Source organism: Fusarium phalaenopsidis (assembly GCF_050370095.1).
Source record: "Fusarium phalaenopsidis strain FUZ10S chromosome Unknown contig_32306, whole genome shotgun sequence".
Classification (NCBI taxonomy): domain Eukaryota; kingdom Fungi; phylum Ascomycota; class Sordariomycetes; order Hypocreales; family Nectriaceae; genus Fusarium; species Fusarium phalaenopsidis.
This window is the reverse complement of record NW_028145403.1, coordinates 131193-150800: the sequence shown is the minus strand read 5'-3', so window position 1 is coordinate 150800 and position 19608 is coordinate 131193. Positions and strand designations below refer to the sequence as shown.

The following is a 19608-nucleotide window of genomic DNA, read 5'->3' as shown; positions in this document are numbered from 1 at the left end:
CTCCGGGCCGGGCACGTGTGAGTGGATTTTGATGTGAGGGCCATATTATTAAGCGGTAGCTTGGGAATCACGGTGTGAACGGTGTCATTGAGCCCTGCAGTTGGATTTATTGGCTCTCTTGTCTAGGTACTTTACATTCGGCCACTGGTCTTAGCCTTGTGTAAGCATTGTTCTCTTCGGCAGCTCCGAAAACACAAGGTTCCGAGTCTGCTGTTCCGATTGGCTGGTTCGGTAACTGGGCCCTCGTCGGATTTCCCACTCAACTCGGCAGGTGCCTGAGCACATGGTTCCGTAAACGGTGCAGAGCGTTTAGTGGGGCCATGACGCTATGCCAGTTTCAATTCGCCGCTGAGTCATCTCCTTGACTGCGCGAAGGCTCCCACACGGTACCAGTCTCCACTACTAGGTCACTATCTAAGTCGCTCGCTAGCTTGGTGGCAATGTATTAGTCCTGTATCTCGATTTGGGTGAGGGTAGAGAGATACTGACTGTAATTGGCTAAGATCCCTGTAAGATACCCAATGGGAGCCTTCGCGCAGTAAAGAGATGAGCCACGGTCATGACTTGCTCATCCAGATCCTTCCTCGTGCTCAAGACTCGGTTCCGAGCTTTATGATGGCAGCTATACGAATAGAATTAATCCTTGTTCGGTCCTGAGCGAAGCCTACATCCATGCTGGCCTTCTTTGGCGCGTGCGTCAACTGATCCGGCTATTTAAGCCTGCTTCCTCTCTTCTAGTGTTCTAATATCGCATCAAACCATCACTCGCTTTCTTCTTTGCTGTTACAAACTTCTACCATTTGCAAGATGAAGCTTCAGCTTACCCAAGTTCTCGCCCTCGCATCTTGTGGCCTAGCCCAAGTGGAATCTAGCCCTCCGAGCGGAGAGCATTATTCGTCTATCCCACTCAACACCTTGTCAAAAAACTCGACATCGGTCAACGCGGTACCCTACCAATCGAATGCGTCGCTGTACTATCTTGGCTACGAAGGTGACGACTGGTCGCGGCCGTTTTCTAAGTACTGGAACCCTGTCATGAAGCGAATTTCAGACGAAGTGCAAAAAGGGATCACTGAAAGCCCCTATGCTAGTGAATTAGGTGAGTCATCTAGCAGATCGTATGTTTGTTTCTACTGACATGTCACATAGCCTACACTCCACAGGAAGCCGCTGATTACTTGACTCGACCTGGATATTTGCAGTTAGAGAATGGCTGGGCTGTGGGTGATGATGGAACGGTAATGTTGGCAATCCGTACCGACATGCACGATGGTATGTTATCAAGTCGATCATGAACCAGTGTGGCACTCACTTTTCATTAGTGACGGGAGATATGTATGATTGGTGGTTTGGCTGGCACTTAACTGACCCTCAGAGGTATGTCCTCCTGGCCATCTTCAAACTTGATCGTGATCTGATGCGTTTATAGATATAAATTGTGGCACCCACTCGCTCATCAATACGCCTGGCGCTACCCCAATGCCGCTGACTGGAACAATAAGACCCTGCCAGAACGCTATATCGGATCCTACTCTTTCATTGACGAGTTTATTGGCAATTTTGCCGTCAAACTAACGGTCAATTTCGTTGACCCCGAATCCGTCGGATTCAACACCAGCGCCTTCGCGTCTCAAGGCATTGAGACTATTGTTGTCGGACGCATCACCAACGGTGAGTCTTCTGGGTAACTTTTGTGTATTTGCCTAATATCATCAGAACACGTTACCAACGTCACTGGCAACTCCTATCTGATGCATCAAATCCGCCGCAAGGAGGATGGGCGACGCGAGTTGCGATCTCGATTCTTCCTGGAACATTTTACCGAGGATCAGCCCCACCAGCTCGGTGTTCATTGCGCAGTTGAGATGTCTCGTAAGTTCCCGAACTCGTCTAGAGTGAGTCTAGCAAAATCTAACGCACCACAGACCTAGCGACGTTCCTACCTCAGTTGTATGCTGAGTTCAAGGACACCCTCTGATTCCCATCGGCCACGGGCAGTCTCGGCCATTGGCGCCGCTACTGTCAAGCTTGAGTACCTGGGTTGGTGTCGTTGGCGCTTGACCTGTCTTGAACAATGAACAAGTCACAATCCAGTGGCTGATTTATGAGAGGCAGCTTTAACTAGTCAGCTGCTGATGTCAATAGCTCAAGTTTGTTTTTATCCTGACGAGCACGGGTCAGATATTCTGATCCATCAACTATAGTGATGGCATTATTTTCAATCAGAGTGTTATTTCTTTACATCACTGGTCACCAGGCCAGCCCTAGCGACATCGCCATCCACAATAACCAAGAACACAAGGGATCTGGCAGTTGGAATTGATAACCATGATGTAATCTGAGGATGAGATCGCCAGGACACTCTGTAGCGAAAAGGCCATCCAGGATGCCAAAATCCTTCTGTTGCAGAGCAATGTCCAGCACTCCTCCATGTCTGTGGTCTACCCGCGCTCCGCAACCAAAAAGGACGCCACTCAGCCTTTGCAAGCGGCTCCGCGCAGCAAGAATCAGGAGTTCAGAGAGAACAGTATGTTGAGCGCCCATCCTTGAAAGAGCGAGAACCGTTGCACTTGAAGCTCCTCTGGCAGATCGGGCGGAATTTTGCCCAAAGCTCTAGATGCGGCCTCGCTTGTTGCTCGGAATTCAGGGAGAATGTGAATCAGCTGGTGTTCGAGCGCCTAGTCGAGAGCCTGAAATCCCCTTGTCCTGTCACCTCCCATGCCGTAGAAGGAAGAGGCTGTCCTCATAACGCTCCTCTACGAGGGAATCAAGAAGCTCAGTGCGTAGCCGAGGACTGTCGGCGTTCATTCCAGCAACAACAAGCAGATTCAGCATTGATTTCCTGCTGCTGAGCGCCTGAAATGAAAGCACGGCCTCCTTGATCCTTGGAAGGGCATTGGCCCCAAAGAGTTGACTTGGAGATTCAGGCAAGATAGAGGCTTCGAGCAAGATTAAAGAGATCTCTAGGGGATATGTGGTATTGACAGCAGATAATAGAATGCCTTGAAGGGAATTTTTCTGCCTACTCTAACTAAATAGAGTATATTATCATATAACACTAGGTCTAACCCCGCACTTTGGACTTAGCAAGCCACGTGACGCCGTCCATATCATCTCCAACCTCGCTTCTAAAATCAAGATTCTTTCATTATCATTGCCGTGGTTTAGCGATGCCTTCACCATCTTCCTCAATTACCCAATCTCAGGCGCGAGAGACGGGAAGCGGAACCTTGAAACGCAAGCGACGTCCTCGAGCCGCTGTAGCCTGCGACACCTGTAGAACCCGCAAAGTCAAGGTTCGCTCTTTAACACTCATATAAGGACTATCCGACACTAACTTTATCTTGGTTTAAGTGTGATGGAGGGCTTCCTTGCTCAAACTGTGTTAGTAAGTAGCAGTAGTACTTAGCCATTGCTGGGCTCAACCAGCTTACCCCGGACCTTGCAGAACACTCATTTAGGTGCTCGTACAAAGATGGGCACTCCCAGAGCAGCCGAGAGAACCCTGGACCTAATTTGAGCGTCAGGTAAGTATGCGGTAGTATGCAAAGGTTTACAATGACTTGACAAGACTTAGTGAGGCCGTTGAGCCACGCAACACGCCTCTGACCGGAATTGCCGGAAGACCCGACCTTGGTCCGACATCCCCTGTCAGTCTTGACGATGGCCCTGTATCTGATGCCGCCGAGGCAGCAGCACCCAGTGCGGATAATCCTGGCTCTTCTGCCGAGCGATCGGCGTCTCCTACGGTGGGTGGCCTTGGCACCGTCAACCAGCACACTGGAGGTTCTGAGTTTTATGGACCGAGCGGGACATTTTACTTCCTGTCTCGGCTCCGATCCCATGCTCAGGCTCGACCGCAGCCCCGGCAGTTCCAGACTGCTGCTGTTGGTGCTGGCACAGACAGCAGCTCGGTCGTCAATCTATTGCACAGCTCAGATTATACGCTGCCTGATACACAGGATGCCAGCTTGGACGGACCAGATACCCGTTCTCCGCCTCAGCCAGCCTTTGAGCCTTCCTCGGCCGCCAGATCAACTACCCACAATGACGAGCCGCTTTCCGGCATAGAGATTGAGATTCAACGGGAATGCGTCAGACTTTATTTCGACAACTTGCACTGCGTCCACCCAATCCTTGATCATGCCTCTTTTCTCGCTCGAAGTGAGAAGGAGGTGTGGCAAAATCAAGACCAAGACAACTCTACCCCCACCCCGAATCAAGGACAGCGGCGGAAGCAGAGATTTCTTGCTCTACTTAACATTGTTCTTGCTATCGGCGCGATAACGGCTGGTGGCACATCGTCACTTACATGGGACCGTACGACCAAATTTCTGGAGGAAGCCTGCAGCAATCATACTTTCGGCAATAGTACACCCTCGTACGCCCCCATCCGTGTCGCTCGGCTATACTTTGAGAGGGCCAGGACTCTACTGGGCGACGTTTTTGAGTCAAGCTCGATCGAAACTACTCAAACACTCTTTCTCATGGTTTGTCAAATGTCGCCTAAGAAAATACCCTCGTATTGTTAGCTGACAGCTCTTTTTTCAGTCTGTATTTTGTCAGAATGCTCTGAAGCCCCATAGCTGCTACATGTATAGTGGAATGGCCTTAAGGACTGCCTTCGCTATCGGACTTCCAACAACAGCCCACAACAATCCGAGTGAAAATAGCCGTTTGTGGTGGTGAGATATGATACCTCCTGCCTTGTAAGCCGTGTATTGCTCACAAAGCTCTTTTTAGGGCAATGTACTCCTTCGAGATGTGAGGATCCTACCCCCTGTTTGGAGCCAGGTCAGAAGAAAGCTAACATACGACACAGTGAAATGTGTTCTGCGGCCGGGCGCCAATCCTTCCTCCTGGCTCCTAGTCACTATGGAATCCATTTGCTTTCTCCTGCAAGTCTTCCCTCAGGCTTCCCCTTCCTCTCTAGCATTACTAATAAGTGTTTGTAGAACCCTGCTGAGCCGCTTTTGCCGTTTATTAATTGCATGGTTGACTTCGCACGTATCTTGGCCGAAGTGGCGGCGAATGCGAGTTCCCCTGCCCAAGAAGAAACATTGACGGTCAGGTCAAATAGATCAACAAGTCTTGAAAAGAGCCTAGAAGACTGGAAAGACGGGCTCCCCGACCACCTGAACCTGGCGGCCTCATCTCTCCGCGAGAACGAACTCATCACTAAACAAAAAGTTGTCCTGAGACTCCGTAAGCCATTTCCCCAGGGCGCATCAGACGGACCGCCCCCCCTTCCCCGGCTCAGCTGACCACCTTAGGCTACCTGAATATGAAAATTCTTATACATCGACCGTTCCTACTATCGGCTTCTGTAGAACAGGACCCCTCACTGTCTGACCATGTTTCCTCCTGTGTTCAAGCAGCTAGCGAGACCATTAGATTTGTGTGGGATACATATCTATATCGGCCATATTTCCGTACTTGGTGAGTTAATCCTCCTCTTGAAGAATATCTCTTTTGAGATTAACTGCTTAGGTGGTATAACTGTACATACGTTCTCGACGCAACCATGGCACTTTTATACGTCATCCTAATCAACACAAGTCCATGCCCCGTCGAAGTTATACTGGGAGACATCGATAAGAGCTTGGAAATCTTTGCCTCCATGAAGATGCTTGCCGTCGCCCGCAAATGCACTGAAATCACGAGGGAGGTTCTAAATGCGGCCAAGATATCCCATATGGAACCTTTTCATCAGGCTTTGGGGAAACACGGCGAGGATGCCTTATTGCGTGGACCTCATGGCAATCAAGCGGGTGGTGCGGTGGGACCTCAGCCTTGCCACAACCATCTAGGGGGCAATGGTGATCTTGAAGGTGATGGACCTACGTACGAGGAGCTGTACTCAAGCCTGGTGGACACAAACTTGGTGTACAATTTCCTCAACTTTGAGGACTGGAACGCCTGGTCTGCCACAGATGACCCAGGGGGCGAGACAGGTAATTTCTTGTACTAGAGAAGATTCAGGCAGTAAATTTTTAACAATGTGTCAAATCATTCCTATTCACCTTGCTGTACTGCTGTAGGGAGAGATTATTTTCTCAAAGATCATGAGTTCGACACGCAGTTGCTAACCAAAGAATACAATGACTTTTGCTTGTCGGATTGACTAGACACAAGAACACACAAGATAGACTAACGATTGATTTTAATATACTGCAATTCACCGTTGAGTGTGCAATATGGGCCGTTGCTACCCTAGGTACATTGTGCCGTTGATTCGAGCTGGCAAGGGAACATCCCCACCGTATGCGCAGACTCACACTTGGAGGATCACGTCTTATTCATTCTTGAAGTTTTATTCAACTTGATAGTTTACCGAAATCGTAATGCCCAGACTAACTATATAGAAACTAGCTACTTTCCCAGATGTGCTAGAATCAGCGACGCCAAATCCTCCGCTGTTGTCTTCTCGTCAACGCAAGCAAGCAGGTGCTGATCAGGCCTCACAAGGAGTCCACAGCCATGAAAAATACCTGAGCCATCGCTGTACATCTTTCGCTGCTCCTCAAAGACAAAATCAAAGTCCTCGTCAACTGATCGCAATCGCATGTTGATCCCAGGCGACTGGGTCAACTTGTGCAGCTGAGCAAATCTTGGAGCCCAGGTGTCATGGGATGACACAATCAGGGTGAAGCTGTCAAATTCCACAAGGTCTAGCGTTGAAAACTGACGGGCATTGATACCAGCTTGATGGAACTCTTTGACATAAGACACATCGAGAGGGGGAGCCTTGAATGACGCCGCGCCGAGTCGTGGCTTGATCCAAGCGTGTGGCAACCGACCGCCAGGGGTAAATTTAGGAGAGAACTTGGACGCGAGCGGTGGCGTCTCTTTGTCCCCATAGACATAACCAATATGAAGGCCAAGCTGTAGACCACGTCAGCTCATTCTTTCATCACGGCATATCGATGACTGACATTATCAAAGTGTTCCCGCTGCCCTTCAACTTCCCTTGCAATCATATCCTGCTTGTCAGGATCGTGAATTGACTTGTGGAGATTCCTTCGTGCTTCCTCTACGTCATCAATGCCAGCCGTTCCTAGGGTCTTTAGGAATGAGAAGATCTTCTTGCCGTTCTTGATGCTTTGAGCCGAGTTGACCAACGCAATTTGTCTTCTATCATCTTCGTAGGTCTGTAGGATCAATGGGGTAGACCAGCCATGATGGACCGCGGCAATCTTGTACGCAAGGTTATGTGCGTCGGCAATGCCAGAGTTCAGACCCAGTCCACCGGTGGGAGGAAACGAATGGGCCGCATCGCCAACTCTAAATGGATAATGGTTAAATATTGACACAGGCCCGGATCGAGGAGAGACGTACAAGAAAATATTCCCTTTTCTGTAGTGGTTTGCGACCTTTCTGCTGAGGAGCCATGGTCGATAGCTCAAGACTTCAAACGGCATTTCTTGGCCAATTGCGGCAGCAACAGTTGTCTGAGCGAGTTCTTGAGACCAGGTATCGACTGGATGCTTCTTAGACTATGTAGTGTTAGTTTATAACACGAATACCAACGGGGTCATACCGACGTCGAAGTTGCTGATTAGTACATGGTTGGCATCCAGATCATACGCAATGATGAATCCAGAGCATGCTGGATCCGTGATCCAGTGAAGCATACCAGTCCTTTCACCAACGACAGGCCGGAGATTGGCCTTGAAGTGGATTGTCATCATAGTCTCATCTAGGGGCCGTGGTCAGATATAAAGCTCGTCAATGAAACCATGGGCCTGGATATAACTTGCAGCCATCTTCACCCTCTGACTCTATTCCAAGGTCCGTGCGAACTTGGCTCTTTGCTCCATCACAGGCCAGGACGTGTCTGGAGCGTACTTGCCATTGGGCCTTTGTCGAACACTCCTCAAGTATTGAGATGACTTGGTCGGTAACCTCGAGCCTCAGGGTCAGTTATGTGTATTGGATGAATTTTAAACCTGGTTTACATACTTGCTGAGACGCGACATAGGCAACATTCTTTCGAATCTCGACATTGGGGTCGTGTTCAAGCTCTTTGGCAACGAATTGCTCAAATGCCGGTTGCGGAATGTTATGGATCATCTACTCTTTATGTCAGCCATGCCTGGTGTTGAGTATACCAATCACTTTTACCTCTGGAGTGTGTTCCAATACTCCAACATCCATTCTCTCATAGGGAAGAAGCCCAATGTGTTCGCCGCTCAGGCTGGTGACAAAGTTGACCCGGTTGGCATCTTCACGAGGGGTACCTAGCTTACGCATGGCATTCGTGTCGAGACCATATTGGCGACATATCTCGAGGCTTCGAGGACAAAGGGCATGCGCTTTCGGGGCGGCGAGTCGTTCAGGGTATTTCTCGATGAGCAGGGACTTGACTGTGACGGGGAAAGTTAGAGATGGTGCGTGCTACTTGCAATTTGTACTCACTTCCAAACTTGGAGAGCATGTAGGCTGAGAGTAGACCGGTTGGACCGCCACCAACGATGAGGACAGGCAGTTCGGCGGGTTGGGTCGGACCGTCTTGCCCGGCGTTGCCAAGGCCGTTGCCATTCAACTCGGCGTGCTCCAGAATTCCAGGCATAACGGTTCTGTGTACAAGTACCCGGGACGATGTTATCACTTCATTCGGATGACTAGAAAGACAGAGCCCAGGGGGCCTTGAAATAGACAAGTTGTAAGTCAGATATAGGATGGGATCGCCGAGCTCAAAGCTCCTATTGGTTGTGTAGCTCGAACTTGTTCCGAGCCTCACTTTCCGATTCGTCACTGGTTCTCGGGACTGGCGGGAACTCTGAACCGAGCCAACTTTGCCCACTCTAACTGGCCCCGGTAAAAGTTTACCGCTGTGGCTTTGGGGTGATCCGTTTAGGATGTTGCGGAATTAAAGCATTCTTACGCCGACTTGCCGAGGCCCGAGTGTAGTCATCATATATCTGCAGCTCCAATGCTGCGATTGGCATTGACCCTCGAGACAGATTGTTGGCATTGTGGGCAAGATCAGCTGTCAGATTGGTGACGGTTACTTATCTTGTTCTGGAAGATTATCGCCAAGCAGCAAGCAGGCTTAAGAGGGTGAGCTCCCATTCTCTTTACCTCATCAAAGGCTATAGGGAGCCAAAAAAGACGACAGAAAAGCTGTAACCGCGACAATGTCGGCGAGAAAAGGACCCTTCAGACTCGTCACCGTCAACACGGCTCCCGAGCGAGCGAAGCGGCTCATTGGGCGCTTGATCGAGGCACTGAAGGACGACTACGACATCACCTACGTCGACAACTGCGAGAGTATGAAACCCCTCGGCTTGTTTCGATGGCCTGTTCTAATGAGTGATGTGATAGGTATTGATGAGGTCGTACCCAAGGTCACCCAGCACAAGCCTAACCTCCTGGTAAGCTTGGTGAGGCAGACTCTTGCACATATCCAACTGACGGTAACTAGTTCTCTGCATCTATGTGGACAGAGGAAGAGGCCCGGAAGATCCATTCACTTGCAAAGTCTATAGTGCCGGACATCAAGTTACACGCCATTCCCACTGGCTTGCAGGTTGAGAAAGGACCCGATGCAATTGTCGAATATCTGGTTGAGAAGGTTCCCATGTTGCTAGATTCTTAAAGAAGGCGCGGTGCGTTTTTTTTAAGGGAGCATATCATTTGGACGGATGGATACATGAGTAATTACACACGGCGGCGGGGGGAATACGAGTACATTAGTATTTATCAGCATCGACTGTAATGAATGGACAAGGAGTGAATTTTCCGAAGTGTGGAGTGTTTTGGGACTTGTAAGAATGTTGCTGTTGCATGCCTTTCACAAGTCTTGTTCGAAACACAGGGAACCCTGATAAAATATCCAGTGAGAAGACTAAATCTTGCGGTCTTGATCGATTCGAAAACACACCCACTTGCAAAAGACTCATGGTAACTTGCTTAGAACCCTTTTGAGGACGCCGTTGATTTGGTATCTACTATAGAACCCTACCCTAGTCTACTCTTCATTCTCAAAGGCATTAAAGAGCGTTCCAATGTGTGGCAAAATCTCAACTGCAAACTCATCCCCATGTCTCAGTGCCTCCTTAGGTGTCCGACCCAAGCCAACTCCAGCTGGGGTTCCGGTAATGATGACAGTGCCAGCGGGGAGGGTAGTGCTCTGCGAGAGAAAGCTAACTAGCTTCGGAACGCTGAAGATAAGATCGCTGCGAGTAGACAATGTCAGACAAGTTTCCTTGCAGGCGGCGATTGAATAGCTGTTGCTTACTTGATGCCACAATCTTGAAGAACCTTGCCGTTCTTTAGTCCCCGAAGCCAAAGAGTTGATATGTTGGGAATCACAGAGGTGGAAACAACGACGGGACCTGCGCCCAGTATTAGGCCGTGGTTTTCGTGCTGACTTAGAGAGTGTATACGTACCTAGAGGGCATGCTCCATCGAAGCCCTTGGAGAATGACCATTGCGACTGGTTCAGCTGAGAGGTCCGGCTTGATATGTCGTTTGCAGCTGTGTAGCCCAGAATGTAGTCAAGAGCTTCGGCCTCGCTGACGTTCTTGGCTGTCTTGCCAATGATGACTGCCAACTCCGACTCGTAATCGCCACAATCATCGAGCTGCGTGAGCTTGGGTAGGATTGTTGGAGCAGGCCAAGGATCTCCGATGGCTGTAGCGGGCTTCCTGTTATTATTCCGTATGAGTTAATCTGTCATGCAGCAAGGAGCACGTGGTTGGTTGGATACTCACAGGAAGACTGTAGGGGTGGAGGGGATGTCCATTTGCACTTCAGCTGCGTGCTGTTTGTACTGCAACAAAGGTCAATGCCGTATCTTGTGTGACTTGATGCTGCTGGGAAATTACATTCAACCCAATGCATCTGATGGTTCCAACTTCTTCCTTAGCCAAAGGTGATAGGATACGGTCAATAATTTCGATCACACCCGTTGCTTTCCCTGGCGACAGGATCGAGACGCCAGAGAAGATTTCCACCAAGACAGGTTCGCCCCTGCGTGTCGCGACGCCAACGTCCAAGGCTTTCTGCAGCGGCTGGCCGATAAGAATCCGTGAAGGACTAGACTTAGGCACAAATCGCACAATACCTAACGGGTAGTGTTATCCGCCTGCTGTCCAAGATGTAGGTGATATGAACTTACGAGAGAATTCTGGGAGGGAGGCCATTGTGGCAAATGGCGTTGAAATCTGACTGGGTAGGCAAGCTGAAGGGCTTCGCTTTTGCTTTCTTTTGTCACGGAATTGCCCTGAGAGGGGGGAGATGGTTGGTAAGGCCATGGAGTGCTTGCGACTGGGGGGATGGGCCACCACCAATCGGATTGCCCATATCGGAGAAACTGTCACAAACATGCCGGGTGGTCGGAATGGAACCACGCGCCGAGAACCGAGGAAATGTGCGTGACTGACCTGGTGGATTCAGGTACGACTTCTGTGCTGGCCTAAGAAGCCTTCACATCGTACCCTTAAGATCACCTGTTTGAACCTGGAAAGGAACAAGGCAAAGAGACTATAACCTTCAGTCCCCACAACCAGTCATCATCAAACATCATGGTCGACGCCATGGGTGGTGACACAAAGACCCAGCAGTCTCATGGCAGTGCTTTTCGGGAGCATCTTCCCGACTTGAGCACCCCGAGATTCACCGCCATGCAGAAACAAAATGCTCACGAGTATGCCCAGGTATTCAAGGCCAGTGGCCAGCCACCTTGGCTTCATGGCCTCTTCCTGCACTGGAGGAAGCTCTTCGAGGAGCCTTGTAAAGGCATCACCAACGATGGTAATTATCACTCCTCGTTGGTCAAGTTGTGGTCAAGCTGACACAGTACAGGCAAGGTCCGCGATGGTCTTTACCAACTCCAAGACGAAGGAGTTCCGATAGAGGCTATCACCTCAGCCGCAAATGCTGTGCTCGATGGGCTATCTGAGAGCCAGAGGAATGCGACTTGCTATCACATCGACTCCCCAGAATGGCGATCCTGGTCGAATCCAGAATTTCTTCTCAGCGATAAAGGCATCCGCCTTGATGAGATCACCGCCGAGCTGAGAGAGGATGTGCTCAAAGTGCTCAAAGCAACACTCTCACCTGAAGGGTATGACAAGGCAGTGGGCGCGATGAAAGTTAATCACTTTCTGGGAGAACTCGTTGAGTCGCCGGCCATCATGAATGAGTATTCGTATAACTTTGTTCTTTTCGGTCAGCCATCGGTAATCCGACCATGGGGCTTCTCCTTCTACGGCCATCACCTCTGTTTGAACGTTTTCCTCCACCAGACTCAAATCACTATCTCTCCTTGGTTCACCGGAGCGGAGCCCAACCTCATCGATCAGGGACCCTACAAAGGGATCCGGATCTTGGACAAGGAAGAATCACTTGGTTTACGGCTGATGCAGGACCTGCCAAAGGACAAACAGGCCAGAGCACAGGTGTATAAGCTTATGAAAGACCCTGCCATGCCCCATGGTCGATGGAACCATGATGACCAACGACATCTATGCGGAGCGTACCGCGATAATCGGGTGGTTCCTTACGAGGGAATATTAGTGTCTGAGATGACAGACACACAACAAGACACGGTTCTAGCTATTGTGGATGAATTCCTTCTTTATCTACCAGAGCGAGCCCGTCAGATCCGGCTAGAGCAAGTCAAGAGCTTTTTCTATGAGACTTATTGGTGTTGGATCGGGGGATTTGGTGATGAGGATCCGTTCTACTATCGCATTCAGAGCCCAGTCATCATTATCGAGTTTGATCACCATTCCGGTGTCTTCTTGGCCAACTCGAAGCCAGCCAAATTCCATATCCATACACTGCTGCGAATGCCGAATGGGGGAGACTATGGGATGGCGCTGAGGCCTTTGATAAAGGGGCAAGAGCAGGGATTCATTTGGGAGGGATGAATACTTGGAAATTGACCTCACGACCCTTGTCAGGGGCATTGCAGTTGAAGCCGGCAATCAATTAATCTTATTTCATTTCAAGACTAGAAGAGCTCGTGAATAGAGGTGGATACATCAGCTGCTTATCGCCTATCGTGTATGTCAGTGTCCTCGGCTCTTTCACCCCAGGTCTTCAAATGTTTCTCTGGTGAACTGCTTGACCTTTACACTCTCTCTTCAGTCTCAAAGTTGAGAGAGAGTGGTGACAAGACGAGATTCTGCATTTGAGTGCCTACGTACGGATTACCGAAAGTGAGAGGAATGTGTATGGCTTCACAATTGATCATCAAGACGCGTAGACTTGTTCCCATGAATTCCTCGGTCATACTAACCCTCAGTCGGCGAAAGTCCTACCTCCGATCTAGCCGTCTCGTTATTCTTTAAAGGGCGTTACCTCTGGAACAAGTAGCTCGCTCTCATACTCTCCACCCGTCCAGATCCTCACATCCCCGAAACTGTGGCTCGGCCCTTTGAACTGTGTCATGTTTTCTTGGTCGGTAAAGGTCGTCCCTTTGACTGCAAGGCGGAGCGTTTCGCCAGCTTCCCAAACAGTGCTACTAGGCCATAACTCGACGTATTTTGGAGGACTGTTGCTGGCACTTCCGTTGTTAAGGACGAGCTTGCCATCCGCCGTTAGTCGATACTTGATGAGTTGTGCTTTGGGAGGGAAATCGGATTCCAAGCGCCGCAAGCTCTCTGTGGCCGACGTCCTGACAGCCAGCTCAACTCTAGGCCATTTGTCCACACCGTTCGCAACGTGTTGTAAGTAGCGGTCCCAAGATAGGCGTTGCTTGTTGATATTTTCGTCCTTGTAAAACTCAAACCATTCTCAGCCAGCCTACAGAGAAGTTTAGATAAACTTCTTAGTTGTATGAGCAATGTAGACTTACGTGAATGATGAGGTACTTGTTTGGCGAAGACATTTGCTTCCAAGCCTCGATTGTCCCACGAAGATGAAGGCCGAGCGATGACCATCCTGTCACCGCTGAGACGGGGACATTAATCAGGTTCCAGTCAACCACTTTGGATTACCAATACTCGTCAAACAATGGATACTCGATGCTGGCTGCAGCATGATCTTCGGTCATGCCGAGGCCGTTCCTAGTCATGTTCATCCAGAAGTGCTGAAAGGGGACGTTGGGGATGCCGCCGGGCGCGTTGACCTCGCGGTAGATGTCCGAGATGCCTTCCCAGATCATGATGGCCTCAAGTGAGATGGCTTCAGCACGGCGGTCTGGTATGCGGACATTGCGTAGTAGGATACGCCGCCGCCCCAGCCAATGTCGTCGGTAGACCTAGATCGACGTCAACTTGGTGATATCCATGATTAATCATGCCATGCTAGCGACTTACCATTCCTGCTGCGATGCCCACTCAACAATTTCATACCCATCCCTACCTTCCTCTGGCGAGATATGGTTTGAGGCATCGCCTTCGGACCACCAGGTGCCCCTTGGGTCGACCAACAAGAAGGAATAACCCCATTTTCCACACCAAGGAAGAGGGTCAGGCAGCTCCCAATGAGTATGCTGGCTCAGCTTCTCAAAATCGACTCCTATGTTCTGAAACCTCTCTATAGGAACGGCCCCGTGCTTTCCGAATGGCGCGAACAGCACCAGGGTGGGGGTCTTGGTTCTGAGGCTGGGATCGGGACGGTACACGTCGGCATAGAGCAAGACACCGTCCCGCATCGGGATGGCCACATCCGTCTGGAATAGGGTCTTTCCATCTTCGAGGAGAATGGTTTCATGCTTGAGGGGAGGAGCTGGCTGGAGAGGTGGTGAGACCTGTTTGCCTGTTGGTTAGCATGAGAGAGATAATGCCAGGAAGTATTACAAACCTGTTGGGGTGGCACAGCCTTTCAGTAATAAGGAGAATGGGAGTGGGTATTGGCAGCCATGGTGAGCGATATTACAGTGCAAGTCGTTGATAGGGGGTTATCATGTCGGCGGTGGTGGGTTCTGTCACATTATTAACCTGTGACGGTCATGACGAGGAGAGAGGTCGGCTTTGATAGCCAATCGGATCGTGGGCTACGGAAGCCAACCTCGACCCCATGGGGATTTGTTCCCCACGATTTCATCTCGGACTACGGCTTGATCAGATTCTGTGGTACAGTCTGGGCAAAGATGGGTGACCCCTATCCCGGGGTTCTTGTCTGTATAAGATTAGTCTCCAGGTCCTCCCCGTTTTATTCTTCTCACATTACCATCCTCACCACCCACTGAGCACAACTACCAAACATGAGCGACATCAAGGCTGAAGACATTCAGCTTGAGCATACCCCGAGCACGACTCACCCCTCGGGAGCAGCGGATCACGACGCTGGCGACTCTTCGAGCTTCCATGACTCCTATAAGATGTCCATCCGCACCTACATGGTCTTGATTACCATGGCTTTTGCTTGGGGTACTTACACAATGGCAAACATTGGCCCTGCAACCACCTACAGCTACGCTGTAAAGGCCCTAGGCCGCGAGTCAATCTCGACTTGGATTCCAAATGCGAACCTCTTCCCTATCATCGGACTCCAGACGATCTGGGTGAGTACAAGTCACGGAAGGAAACACTTCTATCTACTTTACTGACGAATCCTTCTAGGGATCTCTCGCCGATCGCTTCGGTAAGAAGTGGTTCATCTTGTCGGGTGGTGTTGCAGGCGTCATCGGCAACGTTGTCGCCGGCTCTGCCAAGTCCACAGAAGTCATCATCGCGGGCCAAGCTCTGAATGGTCTCTGCTCTTCTCTTTATGTGCGTCACCTCATTCCCTCAGGCTAAACGGAGAATCTTGATGCTAGCATTTTTACTCCATTTGCTTGTCATCCCTTCAAGCATGGAAATCGTCCCAGCATCACATCGCAGATTTGCACAGGGCTTTACGGGCTCGATAAATGCCCTCATCTCTATCATCTTTTGGTTTATGAGTGGGCTTATTCGCCGCATGTGCGTCACGAGTCTCGAACTGGCCATTTGCTGTCGTAGCTGGGGCATTTGCTCCATCGTCCTCCTCAGGCTGGCGTTGGGTCTACTACTTCAACGGCATTTTTTTGTCGTCGTGGGAGTCTTTCTCTTCGTGTTCTACAACCCCCCGCCCACCAAGTTGCGCCGCGAGAACACCACTGGCGAGGCTCTCAAATCTATTGACTATGCCGGTGTGGCCTTGTTCCTTTGTGGCATCATTCCCCCTGTGGTGGCTCTAGTTTGGGGCGGTCACCCATATCCTTGGGACAGTTCTCGGGTTGTTTCTCTGTTGGTCCTTGGATGCCTGTTTCTCGTCGGGTTTGGGGTCTACGGTAGGTCAATGAGGACCCCCAAAGGTATCTAGGCTCACTGTTGAACAGAGAAATGGGGCCGCACTGACGGGGTCCTCGATGACCGTTTCTTCCTTGAACGAATTACTCACTGGTGCTACCCGTCGCCTTTGTGGATGGAATGCTGCTTTACGGCGTTGGCATCACCATCTTCGCTACAATCAATGGGAATTACATGTCGAGTAAGGTTTCTGCCTACCACCCACAATCTGGATTTCACTTACCAAACAAATCCCGTAGGCCATCGCATCTCCGACGTCACACAGGCTGTGGTCAATGCTGGACTTTCAACATCATCTGCCGAAGAGTTCGTTACTCCTTTCTTGGCCGGCAACAAATCTCCCCTAGCTAGTATTGTAGGTGTTACGCCTTCGGTCATTACGGCAGCTGAGCATGCCCTCGAGCAAGTCACTACGGAGTCTTCACAAGTTTGTGTGGATTGAGATTGCTGTTATTGCAGTTGTCACTGTTATTTGTAAGTACCAACTTTCACTCATTATTCGGCGTCTTTCCCTTCTCCATAGCGGGGCTGCAATAGCACGGATGACAACTAACAAAACAACAACAGTCACATGTTTCCTTGAGCCTGTCGCCCACCATATGACCGGTCATGTTGAGGCACCTCTTGAGCAAGGTAAACTGCGCGAAAGTGCTATGGTTAAGGACTCAAAGCATTAGGCAATGTGATGCCTTTAGCATACTTAGATTTTGATTCCTGGCATATACAAGCATACGAACGATCAATGGATTCAGGAGACGTGAGCCCGGCCCGCAAGGACCAGAGGGCATGGAAGGCTCGTGACTGGGAATGGAACATGTTTTCCTCGGCTCTTGCTTCTCCCACAACGAAATAGAGCCTTCTACCTACGAATCACACTTGTCAATACGTGCAAGTCTCCACCTCATCTTCTCCGTCATAGTCATACCATGGGTAGCATTCATGCGAATTGTCACCGACGCGTCACGGACTTCGCCTAGATTCAAGGCTCTGTGTGAAGCAGCTGCCTCCACCTGTTCCGCCGATGAGGAGAACTTTCATGTGATTGTGGCAGTGGCCATGTTAGCTTGCATGACTTCTAATTAGGCCAGACTTCTGTTTGACAGGGGCCTCCTCGGAACGCCCGAGCATTATTTCTATCCCTGATTGCCTCGATGCATGAAGGAATGGCCAATCCACCTCTTACATAGCCCTAGGTACAGATCAGGCCCCTTGGGCAGCATCACAGGCACAGAATCTGCCGCACCAACAATCATTTTCGAACCGTTCCTTTTCAGCACAACTGCTGATGGACAAGGCGGATCCCAGTCACACGTGGTTTACGGGCGTGGCGGGCATTGGGAGGGGCAGAATTATAGCAGCCAGACCCATTCCACATATCAATATACATGGGAGCAGATCCGTGCATAATCTGCCAGACCCTTCATTGTCGGAAGACTTTAAACTCTTAAAACTGAGCATGGCTATCTCTCTACTTACTTGACTTTGGAGAATTGACTTGGCTAGAGATCGCGAACATGCTCCGCAAACGCCACGCATTTCATAAAGGAAATAGAACAATCTAAGGAATGATTATGACAACCTGATCGGGCAAATATTACGACGTAAAGCAAGGACAAGAACGCGAAATCGTGTAGTTAGCGATGGCGTCAAATGTAGCGGTCTCCCAGACTGCTGGGCATACGGATTGCAGCCAGAGTCTCCCAAATCGGGAAAGTCTAACCGGGGACAATAGGGGACCATTATCCAAGATCTAGGCCTCTGCAGGGGTCTATGGCCCCAGAAGTAGGCTCCCCTTAGTACTTCAGCCCAAGATCAGCCCGCTTTAGCCCGAGCTCCGGGTTACTCGGCCATCACTCAGCGGCAGCTCAGCTTAAGGCAGCAGGAACTTAGCTCTAGAAACGGAAATAGATAAAGTCTGTAGAGGGAAAATCTATAGTATTGAGCACTTGCACCTACCGCTCTAAAATAACATACTCTTTATAAAGTCTAGGGTAGGGCTATCTAAGTATATAGATATTTTATTAGAATTAGGCCTTTTTTTTTTAGGTATATAAGTAATCTCTAGCTAACTAAAATAGGTACTTAGAAGTACTGCTATTCCCTAGAGGCCCAGGGCGTAAATCTAGGGAAGTAGAAATAGGCTACTAGTATGAGTTAAGAGTATTACTATTTATATTAATTAGGTCGTACATAATCCCAGCCGTTATTATAATTAGTGCCGTGATAATATAGTACTGCCTAGGAAATGAAATAGTGAGTATTAGTCTCTTTGCTGTTGTTTTCTCTACTTGGTGTCAAGGGCTAACCTCTGACCCCGATCTTCCGTTATCGCCAGAACCATCGAGCCTCGCCGTGTCGATCGATACGGATGAACCAGAATGGCCCATCTTCTTAGACCCAGTTATCTGTTTCAGGGTTGAGGATTGGGGGTGCATACTCGGGGCTCTGGACGACAACGCCATGGCTGCAATGATGGGATTCCAAGACCATTTGAGGTATCCATAGCCTGGCTTCAGCCCTGGCAATTTTGAACAGAAGAGTCGAAGCCGGTCCTGGCAAAAAGGATAGCCCCTGCTAAACTCATACTTAACGGCCAAGAGGACTGACAATCCCTTTTTATATGCGTACATGACTTACATGGTTTTATATCAGACTGTGCTTTTGTCGCAGAATGAGACTAGACTACTACACAGCTCTCATTAGTATATCTCGATCCTTTCTACGCAAACAAATGATTTTCAGAGCGTTTGATACTAATGATGAAACTTCTCGTTTACCAAGATGGAACCACACGACTACGGGGTTTTTAACAATAAACCAGGACTTTTTAGAAGAGGGGTTTAATCGCGCCAGGGTATAAAATTATTCATGAAATCTTAATAGTTCTCCAGCTATAGGCACTAATTTTATAAACCAAATGTCGGTGTAAAACGAATCGTCATCGACGCTCAACAATCTATTTTACCACAGTTCATCCTAAACTACATCAATTTCCCTCTACACTTTACTCGGGAGTATATTCATTTCATGCCACGATGGTTGTGAAAGTCGATCTGCAGGCGTACCAAAAGGACCAACCGCTGCCTTGCTCGGGACTCTAACCACCCCGGATGATTGAGTACTCGCACTGCCTGTATATCCACTAACACGGCTAGATGTTTTCCCTTTGACATAACTAAACGCGCGTGACTCTGTAGCAAGGTTGAAGTAAGGTCGAAGTGAGGGCAGGCACGCAATGACTAAGCCAATATACAAATCCAGGGAGTTCCAAAAGTCTGGGGAAGTATTAGTGATAGGCAACGCTGAAACTATGAGAGACTTACGAATTGTGACCAATGATAACTCGCCCTCGTTTCTTCCGCCATACAGCTTAACA

The 19608-nt window shown here is 49.6% G+C and overlaps 8 protein-coding genes across 8 annotated transcripts; 5 read left to right on the top strand and 3 right to left on the bottom strand.

Annotated features, from left to right (window-relative positions):
* Positions 1-807: 807 nt before the first annotated feature.
* LRP88_10884 (uncharacterized protein) lies at positions 808-1978 on the top strand (the record flags this gene model as incomplete). Its single annotated transcript, XM_083247332.1, has 4 exons — positions 808-1099; positions 1150-1272; positions 1717-1872; positions 1926-1978. 4 exons carry the CDS (start codon positions 808-810, stop codon positions 1976-1978), a joined length of 624 nt encoding a protein of 207 aa, XP_083096480.1.
* A 1538-nt stretch (positions 1979-3516) lies between these two features.
* LRP88_10883 (transcription factor domain-containing protein) lies at positions 3517-4667 on the top strand (the record flags this gene model as incomplete). The annotated part of the gene is made up of 3 exons (XM_083247331.1): positions 3517-3527; positions 3578-4490; positions 4602-4667. The coding sequence occupies 3 exons, from the start codon at positions 3517-3519 to the stop codon at positions 4665-4667; spliced, it is 990 nt and encodes a 329-aa protein (XP_083096479.1).
* A 1705-nt stretch (positions 4668-6372) lies between these two features.
* On the bottom strand, positions 6373-8572 carry LRP88_10882 (FAD binding domain-containing protein; the record flags this gene model as incomplete). Its single annotated transcript, XM_083247330.1, has 7 exons — positions 6373-6885; positions 6936-7284; positions 7339-7496; positions 7545-7699; positions 7959-8073; positions 8125-8366; positions 8419-8572. The coding sequence occupies 7 exons, from the start codon at positions 8570-8572 to the stop codon at positions 6373-6375; spliced, it is 1686 nt and encodes a 561-aa protein (XP_083096478.1).
* A 568-nt stretch (positions 8573-9140) lies between these two features.
* Positions 9141-9601, top strand: LRP88_10881 (uncharacterized protein; the record flags this gene model as incomplete). Its single annotated transcript, XM_083247329.1, has 3 exons — positions 9141-9273; positions 9328-9377; positions 9428-9601. The coding sequence occupies 3 exons, from the start codon at positions 9141-9143 to the stop codon at positions 9599-9601; spliced, it is 357 nt and encodes a 118-aa protein (XP_083096477.1).
* Positions 9602-9973: 372 nt separating this feature from the next.
* LRP88_10880 (fumarylacetoacetate hydrolase family protein) lies at positions 9974-11150 on the bottom strand (the record flags this gene model as incomplete). Its single annotated transcript, XM_083247328.1, has 6 exons — positions 9974-10181; positions 10244-10340; positions 10396-10652; positions 10719-10777; positions 10833-11071; positions 11126-11150. 6 exons carry the CDS (start codon positions 11148-11150, stop codon positions 9974-9976), a joined length of 885 nt encoding a protein of 294 aa, XP_083096476.1.
* Positions 11151-11531: 381 nt separating this feature from the next.
* LRP88_10879 (DUF3500 domain-containing protein) lies at positions 11532-12881 on the top strand (the record flags this gene model as incomplete). Its single annotated transcript, XM_083247327.1, has 2 exons — positions 11532-11760; positions 11812-12881. The coding sequence occupies 2 exons, from the start codon at positions 11532-11534 to the stop codon at positions 12879-12881; spliced, it is 1299 nt and encodes a 432-aa protein (XP_083096475.1).
* A 1067-nt stretch (positions 12882-13948) lies between these two features.
* LRP88_10878 (PepX_C domain-containing protein) lies at positions 13949-14276 on the bottom strand (the record flags this gene model as incomplete). The annotated part of the gene is made up of 2 exons (XM_083247326.1): positions 13949-14215; positions 14274-14276. The coding sequence occupies 2 exons, from the start codon at positions 14274-14276 to the stop codon at positions 13949-13951; spliced, it is 270 nt and encodes an 89-aa protein (XP_083096474.1).
* Positions 14277-15163: 887 nt separating this feature from the next.
* On the top strand, positions 15164-15698 carry LRP88_10877 (uncharacterized protein; the record flags this gene model as incomplete). The annotated part of the gene is made up of 2 exons (XM_083247325.1): positions 15164-15463; positions 15522-15698. The coding sequence occupies 2 exons, from the start codon at positions 15164-15166 to the stop codon at positions 15696-15698; spliced, it is 477 nt and encodes a 158-aa protein (XP_083096473.1).
* Positions 15699-19608: the final 3910 nt, after the last annotated feature.